This window comes from Microcaecilia unicolor, chromosome 9 (assembly GCF_901765095.1).
Source record: "Microcaecilia unicolor chromosome 9, aMicUni1.1, whole genome shotgun sequence".
Lineage (NCBI taxonomy): Eukaryota > Metazoa > Chordata > Amphibia > Gymnophiona > Siphonopidae > Microcaecilia > Microcaecilia unicolor.
In genome coordinates, this window is record NC_044039.1 from 158,187,773 (window position 1) to 158,209,313 (window position 21,541).

Consider the following 21,541-nt stretch of genomic DNA (forward strand, 5'->3'; position numbering starts at 1 on the left):
ATGAGGGTAGCCTTTACTAGAGGTCGGAATCTAAAGGAGATTGTAGCACCTGCTATGTTTAACAGTCCTATGACAGATGCAGACGGAGAACACAGAAAATGCGGAGGTTGTAGTGTGTGTACCAACATGCTGGAAGTGAAGGAATTTATTGACCCACAATTAGGCAGAATGTATAAGCTTCGCCATAGAACCTCTTGTGAGTCAGAATGGGTAGTTTACGCAATTGTTTGCCCATGTAAGAAAGTGTACGTTGGGCAAACGTCACGGAAGTTATCTACAAGGCTCAATGAGCACAGGAGTAACATCCATCTGAACAAAATTACAGCGGCACTTGATGCACATTGTGAAACAAAAAAAACACCTGTTTACATCTTTAAAATGTGTGGTACTTCAGCAAATGGTGTGGCTTACTATGGGAGGCAACAAGAAGTTGGCACTATTACAACAGGAACAGCGTTGGATCCATCGCCTTAAAACAACCCAGCCAGATGGACTCAACATTAGAGTTGAATGGAATCAATTTTTTTGAACCAATGGGGTCAGCTTGTCAGTGTAATGAGGGGAGGGGCTTATGAGACAGCCTGTGACATCATGAGGTTTTAAATTGCACGCCATTTTGCCAGTTCTGTCAGACACGGGAGCATTGTCCCAGTGAAGCAAGAATTAGACTGTTGAGAGGGAAATATTGATGTGGTTATGTCGGCAAGATTGTATGATGTGACTGATACTGTGCTCTTTTTTAGATACACCAGTTAAAGTCCATGCACCACTTAGAGGCCATGGTAACCCTGAAGCAGTAGCCGAAACCTTGGCCAAAGTTGGGCCGTGGTTAGTCTCAAACAACTGGACGGGCTGTGGGTAGTCACAACCGAGCAACTGGACAGCTGGAAAGCTAAGTTTTTTGAAATTATCTAAAGAAGAGGCTTAAAGAATTATAATAAAACAATGAGTCAGGAGGTTTTTTTGCCTGTGATGAGTCCGTAGGCCTCCCTAAAGTTGATTTATTAACAAAAGGAGTGCCTTAGCGGTTCGTTTGAGGCTTTTTCCTCCGTTTAACATCCATTTTTGCATATGTAGATACCTCGTATTTGATTGGTTATTAGAACATATTGGTATTCTACAAGCTTCACTACGTTAGACTTCGGTGTAACATAAGGAAATAGTTTTTCACAGAGAGAGGTGAATGCCTTCCCAGTGGAGGTGGTGGAGACAAAAACAGTGACAGAATTCAAAAATGCATGGGATAAATATAGAGGATCCCTTATATAGAAAGAGTTGGAATCAAAACAAAACTTAAATGACCAACACATTTAAAACAGGGTATAGAAGGGTGCAGGTATAATTCTGGCTGCCTTATACGGCAGACTGGATGAACTATATAGGTCTTTATCTGCTGTTCTTTACTATGTTACTATGCTCAGTTTCAAGTACCTTAACCACTTGGAACTGTCTGTTGTCAACAGCTTCACTCTATGTTCTCTCTCTTATAACTGAGGTTGAAGATTAAATCTCTCTGTCAGGGCCAGCTCAAGAGAAAGTGGCGCCCTGAGCCAACTTGCTTTGGCAGCAACCCCATCCCCCCTATTGCATCAGTTCCAGCGCCCCCCTCAGCCCCCGTAGGTTTGGCATCTGCCTCCCTCCCCTCCAGGTCCAGTCTCTTTTATCCTTTCGTCTGCCCCCCTTCCTGCAGAGTCTGGCAGTTCTCCCTCATCTCTTTCCCTCCCCTGCGGTCCTGTAAAGTCTACGCCTGTTGCCGGCAGCAGCAAGACAGGTTGCCTTTAGCCAGTTCCTGGGTCTTCTTTGCCACATCCTGCCCATAGAAAATTGAATCAGAGGTGGAAGGACACCAAGAGTGTGAATAGTTTATAGAATGCTAGCAGTTACACATGTCCGAGGCACTATTCTGTAAAACAGGCGCTAAAGTCACTTAATGCATAACTGTGATGGGGGCATATATGTGGGCAGAGCATGAGGAATCCATGAGCATGTCAGCCCCAGTGATGAGTGCAACTTAAGTGTGCACTGCGAAGTGCATTAGAGCTCGCTAACTTACATCAGCTACACATCTTCATTTTGGCGTGCCAACAGAGCTTTGTGCTAGTATTCTATAATGGGTTAGGTACGCCTAAGTGCTCTTACAGAATTGTGTAATTGGCAATTACATCTTGGCTCCAAGTTATAGAATTTCCCTCACTATGTACAATAAAACTGTGTTGTATGGTCTTAATTAATTCACTTATTTGCCACAATTAGATCAATTAGTTCTTCCAAAGAAAAATGCACAGTTCTGGGAGGTTACCTTTCTCCTCCTTTTTTGAAGCAGTTTTTTTCTGGGTGGTGCATGCTTTAGAACTTTTCACCAGTTGGTCTTCCATATGCTTTTGCTGGCATTCTTCTGCAGAGCGAGTACCCACTGCCATCGCCACATCCAACCAGAAACTATTTTTATGTTTTGGCAAAGAGGAAACAGCCCTGGGAAAGAATTAAATACCAAATAAATATAAATACCTGAAACAATATCAAACATAATTGTCAATAATTTGTGATACAGATTATCTAGTTACCTTCCAAGTATCGATTCCTCTCCCTTTTGGGATCAGAACATTTTAAAGGATATCACAATTTTAATTATTTTTTTTATTTTATTTTTTTTGTTACATTTGTACCCCGCGCTTTCCCACTCATGGCAGGCTCAATGCGGCGGGCAATGGAGGGTTAAGTGACTTGCCCAGAGTCACAAGGAGCTGCCTGTGCTGGGAATCGAACTCAGTTCCTCAGATCCCCAGGACCAAAGTCCACCACCCTAACCACTAGGCCACTCCTCCAAAAAGCCAAAAAGTGAAAAATTAAAAATTACATCAATATAAGCAATTCCTCTCCCCTCACATATAGCAAAGTTACTTACCTGTAGTAGATGTTCTTTGAGGACAGCAATCCTTACACTTGGGTGATGTCATCTTAATGGAGTCCGGTTTGGATGCTGCCCAGAGCTTTATACCTTTAAAAGTCTTTTGGTAGTGGTTCCACATGTATGCACAAGAGCCTTGCCACCCGACGCACGAGCATGAGATTCGCAATAACATAAAATAGGCAAAAAAGAATTCAACTCCAAGGGGAGGTGGGTGGGGAGTAAGGATACCTGTCCTGCTGTCTTGGAGAACACCTGATACAGGCAACTGTATTTTCTCTGAGGACAAGCAGGACAGATGTATCCTTACACTGGGAATTCCTAGGTACCAGGCCCACCAAAAACAACAAACATTAGGATAATAGAATCTTGCAACAGCAAGACTAACTTGAATCCAATTAACTGTAAACTATATACAAACAGCCTCCAACACAATAAAAAAAAGGGCCTAGGAAGGTGGAGTTGGATTGTACACACTAATTCTGCAGGACTGTCTGGCCAAACCGACTGTTGCGTTGGGTACTGTGTCCAAGGCAGTAATGAGATGTGAATGTGTGGACGGAAGACCACATTACAGCTTTGCAGATCTCCTCAACGGATGATGACCTCAAGTGGGCTACCGATGCATCCATGATAGCAGTCACTTGATTTTGAGGGAGAAAGGTTCGAGAGTGCACTGTGTCTAGCAGGGCTCCTATGTACTCTAATTGCTGAACGGGTTGGGGATGGGACTTTGGGTAGTTGATTATAAACTCTAGCAGCTCCAATATCCAGATAGTTCTTTGCACTGATGCTTGGACAACCTCCCGCAATGAGCTCTTGACCAGCGGATCATCCAGGTAGGGAAACACATGCATTCCCAGCTTGCATAGCGATGTTGCGAGTACTGCAAGACATTTTGTAAATACCCTGGGTGCAGACGCAAGACCACTACCAGTACTGCATCCTGCCATTTGGTGTTTCCCTACTAGGAATCTCAAGCATTCCAGTGACTGGGAAGTATCCGAATATGGATATATGCATCTTTCAAGTCCAGAGAGCATAGCCAATTGTTTTCCTGAATCATGGGGAGAAGGGTGCCCAGGGAAACCATCCTGAACTTTTCTTTGACCAGATAGGGCCCTGAACAAATATCTGGTCAAAGAGAAGTTCAGGATGGTTTCCCTGGGCACAGTGCACTCTCGATCCTTTCTCCTTCAAGATCAAGAGACTGCTATCATGTTCAGGGCCCTTAGGTCTAGGATGGGACGAACCCCCCCCCCCCCCCCTCCAATCTTCTTGGTTACAAGAAAGTACTGGAATAAGAATCCCTGCCCCGGTGGGACAGGCTCAACTGCATGTGCCTCGAGAAGGGCAGAGTTTTCCTCTGCAAGTACCTGCTCATGCTGGGCGCTGTGGAATGAAGTCCATGGAGGACAATTTGGAGGTCTTAGTTGCCCATTGAGTGCATATCCTGCATGAACTATTTGGAGAACCCACCGATCAGAGGTTACAAGGGACCACCTTTCTTGGAAAAAATGTAGCCTTTCCCCTACCGATAGGTCATCCGGGACAGATACTTTGATGGCAGCTATGCTCTCCTGGAGTCAGTCAAAAGCTCGCCCCACTTCTGACTGGGATTCAGGCTGCAACTTCTGTGGACATTGCTGGAGGGTCTGAGGACGTTGGGTCTGGAGCTTCTGCTGAGGATAGATAGAAGGATTAAACCTACGCCTTTGAGAATAATAGGAACTCCTTTGGGATCCACCAGGGAAACCTCTGAGTACTACTACTACTACTACTATTTAACATTTCTAGAGCGCTACAAAGTGTACGCAGCGCTGTACAAACACAGAAGAAAGACAGTCCCTGCTCAAAGAGCTTACAATCTAATAGACAAAAAGTAAAGCATTTAAATTTAAAATATTTAAGCAGTCAAGCACAAGAGAACAGTCACAGAAGGACAGAAGATGTTGAAGGGTGGTCAGTGTGATTAGGTGTAACTCTGGTTGGAGTAGTGGGAGAAGGTGATAGGAGATATACTATAGGATGTCACCCTAGTAGTGGAGGATGCAGAAGGAGGCTGCTGGGAGAAGGTCTGGATGGTGTCAGTAGGTTTCTTGATGAGGTCAGTGACCTCCTTCACCTTGTTCCTGAAAAGGCTTTCTCCCTGACAAGGTGCATCCGCTAGCTTCTCCTGAACTGCATGTCCAAGATCAGAGACACACAGCCATGATAGTCTGTGCATCCCCACATCCAAAGCGGAGAGTCTGGACACAATATTAAATATCATATGCGCCCCTGGCCAGATATTTTTGGCACTCCTTCTGCTTTTTGGCCAATTGGCAAAGTTCAGCAGCCTGCTCCTGTGGGAGTGTCTGCAAAGTCTTGTACATATGAACCAAGGACTACAAGTAAATACTCATGTAGAGCTGGTAGTCCTGGATGCAGGGAGACTAGCATCAAGGCCTGATAAACCTTCCTCCCAAAAGGTCCAGGCCCTCCTTGCCTGGGGACGCCAAGGCATGAGACCTGAACTGCTAGCCCTTTTGAGAGTGGATTCGACCACTAGAGAATGGTGTGGCAACTAGGCCTTCTTGAATCTGGAAGCCTACTGATCTGCTTTATGGAATCCACCTTCTTTGGTACGACTTACATGGTGTTGATTGGGACTCCCAGTAGTTCTTCATCTGTGCTCCTGGAGATTTTTGTGCAGCAGAACTATCACAGTATCTCTGGGGGGATAATCAAAATCCAGGACTTGAAATAACTCAGTCCTAGGTTCATTCTCCAATTCCAACTTAAAGGGAATGGAATGCACCATTTCCTTGATAAAATGGGTGGAGAAGGGATGAGGTGGGGAGGGGTCCAAGGGTATTATTATTTTATTTATTGCATTTGTATCCCACATTTTCCCACCTCTTTGCAGGCTCAATGTGGCTTACAATATGTCGTTAATAGTAGATAGTAGATTAGGAGATAACAGTGTTACATAGAGAGTAGCATAATCAAAATTTGAACAAGTAAAAATAAGTAGAAAACATTACCGATAATAGGTAAGGTGGAGATGTCATAGAAAATAGCGTGATCGAAATTCAAACAAGTAGATATAAGCAAGAACATTGTTGATAATAGGTAAAGGTTGCGATGTATTACATTTATAGTTGCTCCTCTCCTCTGAAAGGTAGTCTAGCTCTTTCTCAGACTCCCATGACCAGTCCGTGTCAGTCTCAGCGACATAGTCCTGATGGACTCCCAAGGCTGCACCCTCAACTTCGAGGAAGCCTCCTCCCCCAATATCAAGTGTTCATGTTAACAGAGAGGTAAGGGGTCAGAGACTGCTCCACAGATGAAGCATGGGCATCAGGGTTGGAGTGGCTGAGTGCTGCGGCTGGCACAAGCACCCTTGATACCAGAACACTTTGAAGCTGTAGCAAACTTGCTAACTCCTCCCTCTGCATGGCCCGGAACCGGTGTCAGTGTGGAGACAGCCTGCTGAGTTGTCGGCACCGTATTGGAAGGGGGCTGAGGCAACAGCACTAGAACAATACAGGGGGAAGAAAATAACAAAATGTGAAAAATACCGCTGAGGAGGAGATCAGCGGGACACAACCTCCTTCTTCCACAGAAAAAAAAAAAATCGACTGAGGTTCCCGCATTTGCGTATCAGGTAGGAAAACACTTGAACATGAGGGGTGGGACCGCTGCCAAAAGCCTCTTAAAGCTATAGAGCGCTGGGCAGCATCCACACCGGGCTCCATTGGGATGACATCACTCAAGTGTAAGGATACATCTGTCCTGCTTGTCATCAGAGAAATCAATTTAACCAATTACAGAAAGTTCCTATCTGTCTTTTGACAATAGAAAACTGATCAGTTACTCAATATCTGGTATCCATGGATTTCTGCAAATAAACTATAAATATGCAGTTTGAGATAAAGAGGTTAAAAACCAATAGGAGCTAGCAGAGGTCTTCTTTCCAAATCATTAAATGTTAGGACCTTTTCCAGAAAAAACCCCCCATCACTTTATAAACTGGTTATAAAGACACTACAATGAAAAGCTCTAAGAGACCCATATACAAATGCAAACCCCAAGAACAAGTACAATTATTTGATAGCACATTTGGAAGTTGTTTCAGAAGTATCTTCTGAAGTGACCTATTCAAGCTGACAAGATTGAGAATTTCTTTAGATGCCCTTCCTCACCCTACACTACCAGCTATTCAAAGGGAACCCTTAGAAAAGCCTTATCACAAAAGATGAGGCTTGATGGTTGAGTAAAAATCTGTCCACCTGTAAGGCCCCAGGTGGTAATGGTTACACATCTGAATTTTATCAGGCCTTTGTGAAAGAAGGAAATTTGGCCTTACCTGTTAATTTCTTTTCCTTGAGTTCTGCCAGCCCAGTCCATACAAGTGTACTATGTCCTCAGCTTAGATGACGTCAACGAAAAACTGCTTAGACATGATTTCATTCCCCTTATTGGAGGAACAGGGGTGCTGCCTTCAGCTCCTCAGTATTCTATATAAAAATTATGACTATATTGAAAGTAATTCTTGTGTTTTGGATTTACACTTCACTCCTGAAGACAAACCTGGTATAGTAAAAATCATCATTTCTTGGTCACCAATGCAGGAATGAGAATTATGTACACCAAAGGAACATCTACCTTCACAGTAGGCTACAACGTATTCATTTTTAGTTTTCTACATGTGTCAGACTGAGAACCCTCCACTACCATGGCTTCCACGGGCAGGTCCTAGTTTGGTCTGGCAGGACTCGAGGAAAGTCCAAATTTCTCTTCCCGTCCATACCTGACCAGGATGTATCCAAGCTCCACTCAGACTAAGTGGGAGGATGGCACAAGAGTTGTCAAAACTCCTACACCTAAGGTGTCAAACCTCCATACCCGATACCCGTGCTGAGGCATATAGAAAAGCTGCAATAGGGGCAAGGGCCCTGTCCTACCAGTATACTCTGGAAGACAAGAGTCTAACTCTGCCTACAAAGACTCTTGTGCTCTGAAAAAGTGGGTTAGCTAGCCCTCTAGGGCTTGGCAACTCTTGTTGGTGTGGTCTGTAGTGATCGCCTCCTTGACTCCTCCTAGAATTGATGCCTTTAAAACCACAATTCATTTTATTTATTTATTTATTTATTTATTTAAAAGACTTATAAGCTGCATATCTACAACCCTGAGCAGGAAACAATTTATATTCATAATATACATTCCACTGACATCAAAACAGTATCTACTAAAACATAAAAAAATTAACAACATCCAAACAGTCCCAAACTTGCCCTTAAAGAATCAAATGCTCGCTGAAATAAGACAATTTTTAAAGCCTTTTAAAATTCATCCATATTGCGAAAGGCTCAAAGCTGAGTAGGTAAAGAATTCTACAGTCTTGGTCCTGCGATATAAAAGACAGTGCTAAAGGAGGAAACACCAAGCAAATTTGAAGACACTGACCTCAAAGAAAGGGAAAGCTGATGTAAATAGAAAATTGCTGAAATCACTATTGGAATTTTATTGGTTATCACTTTGAATACCATAAGTAAGATCTTATATTGCACACAGTGGGCAACCAATGTAAAGAAACAAGAGCATGAGTGATATGTTCAAAACTGCTCATTCCCAAAATTACAAGGGCAGCAGCATTTTGTGCAATTAATGACTGTAAATCCAATAAACAGGACCAAATATAGATGCAGGGATAGTTAGTATGACATCAGTTTTCCCAGCAAGCATTCTCATAGTACCAATTTTTCAACACCATCAGACTTGCAAGTATATTCATATTCACACAATAACATTTTTTTTAAATAATGGGATCCTCAAGTATCACAATTCAAGTGCTATCAGCAGTCAATTTTTTGATGTAGCACTGCATACTCCTCATTGGTCCCTCATTTATCTTTAATCTTTTTATATCAAAAATTCAAAAGCTACTTAGCTTAGAAAATGAATGGAACCTCTGCCAACATGGCCAGGTTTCGCAATCTCCTTCAGGGTAGAGCTCCACTAAAAAAACCCAAAAAAATTATAAGGAACAAAGATGGATTTTTCAATTGAAAACACTTCCCTTCTGGTCTTAATGCAGAATTAGAGTGGCGATCATTGCTATGATCCAACTAAGTGACATACATTTGTTCTCTACAGTCAGTATTGTACTGGTGGTTTGCTGCATCCAATCAGTATGTTAGCTTACTTATTACTTGCTGTTATATATTTTGTGACACTAGGCGCTGTCGCTATACTCTTTGAAGATATATGAGAAAACTGCAGATGCTATTTGTGAGCTATCTTTTTATTATTACTTGCAAGTTTTTATTATTTAGTGGGACTAATTCAGTTTTACTTATTTCTTAAGTGGAGCTGGAAGTCTGATGGTGTTGAAAAATTGGTACTACGAGAATGCTTGTTTGGAAAACTGATTTTGTTATATAACGACTGTAAGGCATATTTTGGTAACCCTAAAAATAGCACATTACTATGCTTTGAACTACTAACCAAAAATTCTCACAAGATAAATAATCCTTCAATCTCCTAAGACGTATTCCAAAATTTAGAAGGATCTGGGCACTTATGAACAGCTCAAAGATGACCAACAATTGACTCTTTTTTTTTACCGTTAGAAGACAGAAAGCCCAATTTCACCAGAAAAACAAAACAAAACACCATACTCAGAAGGGGAAGAGTGTTGGGTACAGAGATACTTTTTCCTTTAAAATTACCCAAGACGACCAACCTCTTCCCCGAAACCTAATAGATGTTATCTTGAAAGGCTCAAAAGAAAGGGAGGACTGAGCCCTAAACCAAGGTCCAAACAGCAGTCCCTGCATGCTTGACTCTCCAGAGGAGAGTATCCCATCTAGAACAGTAGCCAGAGAGCGTCTATGTCTCTGTCCCAGAGCCAACCTTTGCCCTCTGTGACAGACTCGTGAGTTTACCTTCATGTCAATCTCTTTTTTTTTCCACTTTAAATTTATTTTATTGATAAACACAATATCAGAACAGGCAGATTGGCAATACATAACACAACAATTCCCTTTTATCCCACACAGGAGGGGTTAGAGTCTCCTAAACTACAAGCTCACATACAACTGTAACCCACCTGACCAACCCGTTGGTTTCGGTTTTCGTTGATTTTTTCAGTGAAAAATTTGTCTCGGATTTCGTTGGTTGCCTCAGTTTTCGTTGCCAATTTTGCGAAAGCAAAGGGCGACCCACGTGTTCTCCTGCTCATTGTGGCGCGGTTTCTCGTTGTGTGAGCATCACCCCGCGCATCTAACGCAACGCACGCAAGATAAAATCACATGTGCTCAAATCTCATTTTCCCTGTTAAGTGTTTCCCTTGCTAATAAGTTAACCCTTTCCCTTTAGCTCCATCATGGGACTATATTTATTCTCTATAAAATGTGTTTTTGGTATGTATTTTGGAGTGTCTAGAACGAATTAATTGGATTTACATTGATTCATATGGAAATAATTGCCTCGGTTTTCGTCTGTTTCGGTTTTCATTGATTGTTTTCGGACGGATTATCAACGAAAACCGAGGTATCACTGTATTTAACACAAGCACATGCTCCCCTTTCCCCTCCCAAAACCAACCCCCTACTCAACCAAATAACAATATAAATGAAATACACTGTTATCACCCCCCTCAAAACTTAGGGAGACCCCCAACCTCTCTGTATAAACCCTTTCTACCATCCCCCCCATCCCAACCTCTTCCCCCTCTTAACCCATTGGACCCCTATAACTCAAATACAGGTTAATCTTTCCTTGAGACAAAGCCAACCCCCTTTATGCAGCCTAGTCCCCTCCCTGCGATACCTCGTAAGACACTCCATCTGTATTAATTGACTCAACTTACACTTCCAATCATTCAATGTCGGAGGGTTTGGACTCTTCCAGCTATAAGACACTTAGCCGCTGCCAAACCCCACCGCAACCATTTGCTCACCTCCCAAGATTCCCTCTCATTATGTAAACCCAACAAACAGTCCAGGGGGTTGCACACCAGAGACTGGCCAGTTAACTTCACCAACGCCTTCATAACCTCTTGCCAAAAAGGCACCACATCCTAGGACATGCCCACCAAATGTGTAAAAAGGTTCCCACCTGAGCACCACACCTCCAGCACAAATCCAACACACTCAGAAACATGCGCTTCAGCCTGTCTGGAGTGTAGCACCATCTCGTCAGCACTTTATAAGCATTTTCCCGCACCAGCATACAAAACGAAGCTTGATAAATCTCCCCACAAATAGCCCCCCCCCCCCCACTCCTGATCAGAAAATTTGTAGTGCAAATCTGTTTCCTAAACCCCCTGAAAACCGTAAGACCTAGGATCACTACCCCTAAAGAATTTGTAGATTACTGATATGTCTCGGCACCTTCCTTAATAAAAGCCACAAATTCTCCAAACTTTCTCGCTCTTGAGGGCTATCCCCCCCCCAACCCACAGATCCCACAAAATGCTTAATCTGTAAATAGGCAAAAACATCCCCTGTCGGCAGGCCATACATAGTACACAGCATGTCAAAATTCTTTACCCTACTCCCACACAGCACAGCTCTGAAATTCTGGATCCCTACCCGCTCCCATCTTCCAAATACTGCCTTCTCTCTCCCCTCTCCAAATTTCGGTTCCCAACGCAAAGATGCCAATGTACAGACCTGGTCCCTTTGACCCCACCTCCTTCATAACCTTTCCCAGAACTCCATTAGATGCTTCATAAAAGGATTCTGAACCCCCCCAACTCCCCCCATCCCATCCGTAGTCCACAAATAAGAACCCAGAGGCCTATGTGGACTATAGGACCTTTCCACCTGTACAGCTAGTTTTGATGTTCCTCCCTTCCAATACATAATTAGCCGCGTTTGAGCTGCCAAGTAATACCATTCTACATTAGGCACCGCCCTACCCCCCCCCCCCCCTCTCAGGAGCCCCCCACAACACCCTCCCTGCCAGTCTAGAATGTTTGCCCTCCCAAATAAACTGAGAAATAGAGCCCTGCAGCTGCTGCAACACTCGTTTCGGCACCTTCACCGGTAACGCCTGGAACAAAAATAGTAACCGAGGCAGCACATTCATCTTCACTACTGCCATGCGCCCCCACCAAGACAGCCACAATCCCTTCCATCTAGAAAGGTCTGCCCTTATCTGATCCCCTATTTTCCCATAATTAAGACTGTACACCCGTCCCAAGTCCCTGGGGATCTGAATTCCTAAATAACTGATGTGATGCTTTGCCCATTTGAATGTAAACTGGTCCTTTAACCTATTTTCTTCCTCCTGACTCAAAAAGACCCCCAATAGCTCACTTTTATCCATGTTGACCTATAGGCCAGCATATTCCTAGAACTCCCCTAGGACCGCCATCACACTAGACAGAGTCCGCTCAGGATCCGCCACATAGAGTAACACATCGTCAGCAAACAGTGCTATACGATGCTCCTCTCCCCCAACCCTGATTCCCCTTATCCCCGGATGTTGACGGATCAATTCCGCCAAAGGTTCCATATATAAGGCAAATAAAAGAGGCGACAAAAGGGCAGCCCTGCCTAGTCCCTCTACCAACTGAAAAAAAGGAAGTATAACCCCCATTAATCTTGAGGCAAGCTGTTGGGTTATCATAGTGCTCCCAACCACGCCCCAAAATTCTCCCCCAGACCCATACGTTCCAACACCACACACAGGAACCTCCAACTAACCCTATCAAATGCCTTTTCCGCATCGATAGCCAACAAAGCTGTGCTACACTGGGACCTCTGCGCGTCCCAGAGTAAATGAAGGGTGCGCCTAATAATATCCCCCACTTGCCGCCGGGGTATAAAACCAGACTGATCAAAATGGATCAATTTAGGCAACATCCTAGCCAACCGGTTACCTAAAATCTTGGCTACAATCTTAGCATCCACATTCATAAGTGATATAGGTCTCTCTTTGTTAAATTGTACAGCGCTGCATAACCCTAGTAGCGCTTTAGAAATGTTAAGTAGTAGTAGTAGTATAGGATCCACAAATAGTGGGATCCTTCCCCGGCTTATGTAACAGCGTAACCCCAGCTTCAGACATAGAAACTGGTAAACCTTGACCTTCCAGCACCCCATTACCCACTCTCATCAATAGATCTCCCAGGTCTTCTACAAACCTTTATAAAATCTTACCGAATACCCATCTAGACCGGGAGCCTTTCCATTAGGCATCCGCCTAATCACTCCCTGAACCTCCCCCAATCTAATGCGCCCCCCCAAGCTGCACTCTTTCAGACTCATCCAAGCTTTGTAATGAGATCCTGTCCAAATAACAGGCAATATCAGAATCCGATTTAGTCTCAGCTGCACTATATAATTCCTAATAATATTTCAAGAAACTCTGCCCAATTTCAGAATCAGTATAACATCAATCCCTACCCTCATTCTTAAACCGCTGAATCAGGGATCGCCCCTTCCTCACCCTCAAATAGCGAGCCAGCAATCCACTAGATTTGTTTGCAAATTCAAAATACAGCTGCTTCAGCTTGGTTCTCATAAATTCTATCTCCTCCATCTGAAGCTGAGCAAGTTCCCCCCTTACTTGCTTAAGGCCCTCCCAATTCTTAGGGGAGGGGTTCCGTTTATGCATCTGCTCCATATACAACTGCATACGTAAAGTTAGCGAGAAGTTCCCCCTCTCCTTTTTCTTGCGCGCTCCCCACTTACCACCACCTTCAACGCATCCCATAACACTCCATCAGAAACTTTCCCATTAACATTAAAGCTAAGGTACTCTTGAATAGTACTCTTGACATCCTCCCGCACTTTTTCATCCCCAAGCAGCGATTCATTAAGTCTCCACACTCTCGTCCTTCTACGGTACCCCACCCCCTTGAGTTTAATCCACATAGGCGCATGATCAGAAATACAAATTGGTTCTATCTCTGCAGCCTCCACCAGATACCACCCATTATGATGTACCCACATCCCATCTATCCTAGAGTATGTCTGTGCTGCGTGCGAGTAGTATGTATAGTCCTGCTCTACCCCATGCATCAGCCTCCAGCAATCCACCACCTCCAAGCTCCTCAGAAATTGCAACAAAGCTTTCCTCCCAGGCCTACTACTTTGCCCCCCTCCTGCCGAGTGATCTAACTGAGCCTCAGGGGCAATGTTGAAATCCCCTCCTACTATTACCTGCCCTCTAGGAAATCACAGAAGTTCCTCTTTGAGCTTATGAAAAAACTGTCTTTGCCCCACATTTGGTGCAAAAACATTTACCAAGGTGACCTCTGCACCCTAAAACCCCCCTCGAATAGCCACACACCGCCCACTAGTATCCCGAAACACCTTTTCAAGCACCAAACCACAATGTTGATATATCAAAATAGCCACCACCCCCCCCCCCATCTTCTTTATCCCACCTCCCTGATGTACCACCACTTCCCGAAAAGCTTTCCTATGCAGTAGATGGGTGTCTCTTGGTCGCAAATGCGTCTCCTGCAAGAAAATTACATCCCATTTCAATCTACCCAACTCCTTGAACACTCTACTACGTTTCCCCTGATTATTCAACTCGTTAACATTCCAGGTGCCCACAACAAGAGCCTCGCCCCTCATCCCCTCCTCCCCCCCACCCCTCCCCCATACCTTCTTCTTACTTGAATTCCCTCATGTCCCCTATACTCCCTCCCCCCACCGTCTCCCCATCTCCACGCCTCTCCCCTCCCGCAAACCCATCCCCCCTTACTGACCCCTCTCCCACGAGATCAACCACCCTTCCAAGAACTGCCACACGCCCCCAGAATTAAGGCCAGATTAAGGCCCCCCTCAGCCCACTCCCCCACATCCATCCCATACGGGTAACTCTCTTAATTATAAATAGCCCATAGCAAAAAGAAGTATAACAGACAATCTAACACCCTTGAATTGTCCTTCAAATAGCTTGCTGAGCCAAATGCTTCCTGCGAATCTCCACCTTCTGTCATGTCGACGCCTTCTGGTCTCACTGACCTCGCCTGACGCCTCCGGTTGATCTGGAATCCCTTTACAGCCCAGAGATTTCAACACCGACCACGCTTCTCCTGAAGTCTTCACTCTATGAGACTTCCCCTCCACCGTAAGCAACATTGCAAAGGGGAAGAGCCATCTGTATCTAATCACCTTTGATTGCATAAAGAGTGTAACCTCTCTAAAGGAACGACGTTTCTGTAGAGTAGTCCATGCTAGGTCTTGAAAAACTCCTATCTTACAATTTTTCCAATGAATTTCCTTATACTGTTTCGCCTGTGTCAAGATCTTCTCCTTCAAGGGAAAGTCTGCTAAACATACCACTATGTCTCTTGAAGTTGTCCTCCTTTGCGGACCTGCCACTCTATGTGCTCTCTGGATACCCAAGTCCGGCAATAGACCACCTTCTTCTGGCTGTAATATATATCCACATAACTCACGAATCACTGCATCAATATTACTGAACAGATCCAGTTCTGGAATCCCTTTAAACCTCAGGTTATTACGACGGGACCGATTTTCCAGGTCCTCCACCTGATCCCTGAGTTGTTGCAGCTCCACCACATCATTGTCTACCACTTTCTTAATAGCTCCCATGTCCTGCTGCAGGGATTCCATGCCCTCCTCAACATCTCCAACACGCATCCCCAACTCTCTGAAATCCATTCGTATTTCTCCAAGGGTTTTCTGTATCTCTCCTCTGACCCCGGCCAAGTCCGCCTTCAACTCCTTAAACCAGCTTACCACCTCCACTTTGGTGATCTCACCCATCTCTTCTGCCCCGACTTCTATTTGGTCCGGCACAGATGCTGCCGAAGCTGCCGCCATTTTAGGCCCGTCCTGCTCAGGCGATTTTTTGCTAGGTACCGATGTAAAACTAAATTTCTCTAATCCCTTCTTCGGCGGCATTCTCCCCAATCCACTCTCAGGCCAATTGTCAAACCTTCTACTCAGTCCAGGAAATTTTAAAAGCTTTGGAAAAGTCAAATCACCCCTCTCCTCCACTTCCTTACTCAGCACGTGTTCCCTCTGCTTCAGAGCTTCTGTCCTCACCTTCTCAACTGTATGCACTACAGACTCTCAGCCCCGATGTCACGCTCTGCACACTGTCCACAGATCCAGTACCTTTCCTCTCTCTGTCTCCAACCATCCCCGCCGTTTCTCCACAACGTCTTCTGAGAGGGGAGGGAAAGGCAGAGAACAGCGGCCCGCTCCACCAGCCACTACCGCCACCCCTCCGCTCCAGCCACCGTAGGCAGTTTCTCCTCCACCAATCCAGCAATGTTGAGCCTCACACGACTGCCTCCCGCCACCGAGCAATCTGAGGGCAGGGCAGCGAAACCTCCACAATCCAGCCCTCCCTACACGTGGCGCGACTCCGCCACTGTGGCCCGCTGCCGCCAGAAATCTTCTCCGACTGCCACTTCCGCGATCGCTCTCCCTTGCTCAAAGCACAGCTGTTCCTTCTCCCCACCAAGCCAACAGAATGCCCGACTGCCCCACGAGTTTGCAGCACCAAAGGATGTATCACTCAATACTATCATAGTTATGCTGGTCCTATTCTTCCAACAACCAAGGATGTAAAAGAGAATGGAAGGCATCTTCCAGAAGAAACATGACGGGGAAAAGTGATCATAATAGGCAAAATTCAACTAAAAATCAGTAAGGTTATTAGAATCAAATATTTATAAATATAACAATAGTGTTCCCACAAACCACAATCTCTCAAAAATTCTATTTAGAGATTAGGAATGGAGTAGTGCCATTCCCAAGCTGACTCAAGGGAATTCAAAATGAACCAAAATCTTCATTGGTCTCTCTCATTAAGCAATCTTGGAAGGGTATGGAGTCCAGGTGTGCGGATGTTATAATGCCGTTGTATCGCTCCATGGTGCGACCGCACCTGGAGTATTGTGTTCAGTACTGGTCTCCGTATCTCAAAAAAGATATAGTAGAATTGGAAAAGGTACAGCGAAGGGCGACGAAAATGATAGTGGGGATGGGACGACTTTCCTATGAAGAGAGGCTGAGAAGGCTAGGGCTTTTCAGCTTGGAGAAGAGACGGCTGAGGGGAGATATGATAGAAGTGTATAAAATAATGAGTGGAATGGATCGGGTGGATGTGAAGCGACTGTTCACGCTATCCAAAAATACTAGGACTAGAGGGCATGAGTTGAAGCTACAGTGTGGTAAATTTAAAACGAATCGGAGAAAATATTTCTTCACCCAACGTGTAATTAGACTCTGGAATTCGTTGCCGGAGAACGTGGTACGGGCGGTTAGCTTGACGGAGTTTAAAAAGGGGTTAGATAGATTCCTAAAGGACAAGTCCATAGACCGCTATTAAATGGACTTGGAAAAATTCCGCATTTTTAGGTATAACTTGTCTGGAATGTTTTTACGTTTGGGGAGTGTGCCAGGTGCCCTTGACCTGGATTGGCCACTGTCGGTGACAGGATGCTGGGCTAGATGGACCTTTGGTCTTTCCCAGTATGGCACTACTTATGTACTTATGTACTTAATTTATTTCTCCAAAATGTAGAACTCTTTTCAATAATAATTTTTCTTTTTTATATAAAACAATTCATTTATCTTAGCAGTGAATATTCATAGTGGACATAAAGCTGTTTAAAGACGTTCCCCCTTTCACTATACTCCTAACTGATTCATAGATTCCCCTGCAGGGAATGAAAGGACTCTGCACATTTCCTTGAAGGAGAACAGCTAAAATACATCAGTTTGCAACAAGGAGAGGTCTATCCCACTCAAACCTTTTGTCCAAAACTACCTTCCTGAGGAAGGAAGGGAGCTGCTGCAATAATACTGCTCTTGGCCTTTCAATTTGGACCAAAATGGCCAGTATTGGGAGAAAGGGCCTGAGGTGAGGAAGGACCTTCTATAAGTACTTCTAGTCAGCGTTCCAAGACTTCTTTAAAAGACATTTACCTTTTGGAGAGGATAAAACTGCACAACCTGTTTGAGGCTCTCATATGTGTCACTCTATGTGGGAGTTTCTGAGAAACATGGCTGAAACATGGTGGCCCTGTCTTGAAGTAGTCCTGGCCAGGCAATACGGAGAATCCAAACAAAGGCGCTCCTAGCATCCCCTTCATGCAAGGCTCATCAGACGTTAACCTGTCCAGAAGCTGTTAAGTCATGTGTAGGGATGCTCAAGACCTCTCTCCTCTGCATATTGTAACCTGCAGCAAGGTCATAGTAGCCCCCTTCATGGGATCTTGGACCCAACATGGGAGGACTTGATCTGGAGCCATTGCATATAGCTGCCTAGAATAAGACACACTACAGAAAAAAAAGAAAGATTGTTTAACTAGAGACTCAAACCAATGGAGGTCCCTGAATCCCTTTAATTATGGTCTTACATAAGGAAAAGAGGGAGATAAAGGGCCCAGCATAAAAAGACTGGTGTTCCTATCAAAACAGGAGGGATGACCAGGTCTTACTCTAAACACACTGCATGGGCCACAGCTCAATCTGGAGAACTTCTCCAGCTTCACTTTTGGCTGGGTACTAAACCTCCACAGATTGCATCTGCCCACCTGGCGCATCTTGCCTGCTTGCTCCCAAGCCAGGCCAAACAAACAATCTGCTCAACTGCTATGACCTCTGCAGTGTCACCTCCCCCCCCCCCCCCCCCCCAAGACATACTGGAAGAAAGTGCAAAGAGAGTGGATTGTACTCGCCTAGCTGGTGCCTGCTTCCCTGCCTGCCTGTTCCCAGGCCAGGCTGATGTGCTGAACTGCCACAATTTACCTGCAGTGTGTCACCTCTCTTTTTCCAGATATAATGGAAGCAAGTGGAGGGAGAGCAGACAGCACTCACCTAGTTGGTGCCTGCTTTTCTACCTGCTCCCAGGTCAGGCCAAATGCACTGGATGACATGCTGAACTACTATGACTTACCTGAAAAGGGTCACAACACTCTTTATTTTTTAGACATACTGGAAACAAAGGGAGGGAAAGGGGGAATATGATCATTTTGTAGAAGTGTGCCAGGTGTGTCACCCTGTGTGCAACTGAGGTATGTCAACATACAGACCTGAATCTCAATCATCTATGTGAACAAGAGTATGATGGCTGCTTGGACATTTCCTGTTTATCTATCAGCCTATGGATAGTGCTTGGTGACCAAAGACTCTGTTCACGCATTTCATCTCAGGGGGTGAAGCTGGTAACCGGACAGATTTATAACCCCCAAGTATGTGATAACACCAGTGTGCCCCTTTTGGAGGCGTCAACAGTCTCAGGGAGAGTATCATCAACACTGGACTTCTTTGTCTTAGAAGGCTTGGATTCCATCTACTGGACAGCAGGAATGCATGTTTTAATTGGGCTATGAGTCACCCGAGGACAGTGAACGGAGGTCTGCACAGAAGTTTTGAAAGACAAAGAAAGGAGATTTCTGCTTGGCACTGACAAGAGTGAAGGCTCTGCCCTGGGCCTTCCTGTATAATTTTGCTACAGGAAAGTAAGCTAAGACTCATGGCTGCCTATCTGTGCTAAGGATTAATTGTCTAGGCTAGCTGTAGATAAACTGTCACCTTCATCCTGATAAGCTAATTTTCAGCTGGAATTGGAAACAGGACCCTGCGTGTGCCAGAGATCAGTCACAAAGAAAGTGTCTCAGGGTGAGAAGCCGGGGTTCATTCCTGAAATTTGGGGAAGTCAAATTATCATTTCTTTTGCTATAGGCTGGTCTAGATTCATGGGCATAGTTATATAGCTAGATATATTTGGCTTGTAGTTCTCAGCTATAATTCTCAGCACTGACAGAGATGTATCTATATAGATTTATATTTGGTGCAATCCTCAGTGAGACATATCTATATCTTTCGTATTATCCTAGTATTTATTGCATGGTTGCTTGCTTTTTCCACTATTATATTTTATTATCATATATATATATAAAGTACGTTTGGCATTGCTTCTTCGGAATTACCAGTGAGACAAAGAACTTGGGTTAAGTGCAGTTTCTTTCTATTGTAGTGAATCCCCTAGACACTATAGACACTAACGGGTCCAGATAATTGCTATATTAGGTGAATGCTGTCTCTGGGCTATTGTTTACTGAATACGATGATTAGCTGATCAGTAATTACCACTACAACTTCAGATCCCTTGACCGAGTCCCAATATGACACAGTCTGGGAAGAGGCTGCACTGAAGCCTTTTTCTTATTTCAAAAACAGTAATTGGCCAGCAATGGTGGGAGGGAGGGGACAGGGAAAGGGACCTGGCACTACCAGGTTTAGTGCCCATGAGCTCTGGAGACTAGTCTCTGTAAATTCTAGCACTAATCTGTTCTCAAAGGGGAAAGGAAATCGACCCCAAAAGACTGCTGACTTGGTATATAGTCCACTGGGAATCGGGTATATAGTCCACTGGGAATCGGGTATATAGTCCACTGGGAATCCGATTCCCAGTGGACTATATACCAAGTCAGCAGTCTTTTGGGGTCGATTTCCTTTCCCCTTTGAGAACAGATTAGTGCTAGAATTTACAGAGACTAGTCTCCAGAGCTCATGGGCACTAAACCTGGTAGTGCCAGGTCCCTTTCCCTGTCCCCTCCCTCCCACCATTGCTGGCCAATTACTGTTTTTGAAATAAGAAAAAGGCTTCAGTGCAGCCTCTTCCCAGACTGTGTCATATTGGGACTCGGTCAAGGGATCTGAAGTTGTAGTGGTAATTACTGATCAGCTAATCATCGTATTCAGTAAACAATAGCCCAGAGACAGCATTCACCTAATATAGCAATTATCTGGACCCGTTAGTGTCTATAGTGTCTAGGGGATTCACTACAATAGAAAGAAACTGCACTTAACCCAAGTTCTTTGTCTCACTGGTAATTCCGAAGAAGCAATGCCAAACGTACTTTATATATATATATGATAATAAAATATAATAGTGGAAAAAGCAAGCAACCATGCAATAAATACTAGGATAATACGAAAGATATAGATATGTCTCACTGAGGATTGCACCAAATATAAATCTATATAGATACATCTCTGTCAGTGCTGAGAATTATAGCTGAGAACTACAAGCCAAATATATCTAGCTATATAACTATGCCCATGAATCTAGACCAGCCTATAGCAAAAGAAATGATAATTTGACTTCCCCAAATTTCAGGAATGAACCCCGGCTTCTCACCCTGAGACACTTTCTTTGTGACTGATCTCTGGCACACGCAGGGTCCTGTTTCCAATTCCAGCTGAAAATTAGCTTATCAGGATGAAGGTGACAGTTTATCTACAGCTAGCCTAGACAATTAATCCTTAGCACAGATAGGCAGCCATGAGTCTTAGCTTACTTTCCTGTAGCAAAATTATACAGGAAGGCCCAGGGCAGAGCCTTCACTCTTGTCAGTGCCAAGCAGAAATCTCCTTTCTTTGTCTTTCAAAACTTCTGTGCAGACCTCCGTTCACTGTCCTCGGGTGACTCCCAGAAGTGGCCTATCTTGCCTATCTGAAGTTGTTGTACCAAGCCCAACATGTTTGCATCATCAGCTGGAGCCAGAGAAATAGTGAGGAGCTGAAGAAAGCACTAGCCCTCTAAAAAAAAAAAAAAAAAAAGGGGGGGGGGGGAGGGTGTGAAGTCCTCTCTAAGCTGTTTTTCTCTGACTCCATCTGCTGCCAGGGG

At 44.4% G+C, this 21,541-nt stretch overlaps 1 protein-coding gene across 1 annotated transcript in view; it reads right to left on the reverse strand.

Annotated features, from left to right (window-relative positions):
- Positions 1-21,541, reverse strand: part of MIS18BP1 (MIS18 binding protein 1) — a 328,661-nt gene that overhangs the window by 88,143 nt on the left and 218,977 nt on the right. The window contains exon 13 of the mRNA XM_030214962.1: positions 2,300-2,472. Within this exon, the coding sequence (XP_030070822.1) occupies positions 2,300-2,472 (173 nt within the window). The remainder of the gene's footprint in view (positions 1-2,299; positions 2,473-21,541) is intronic.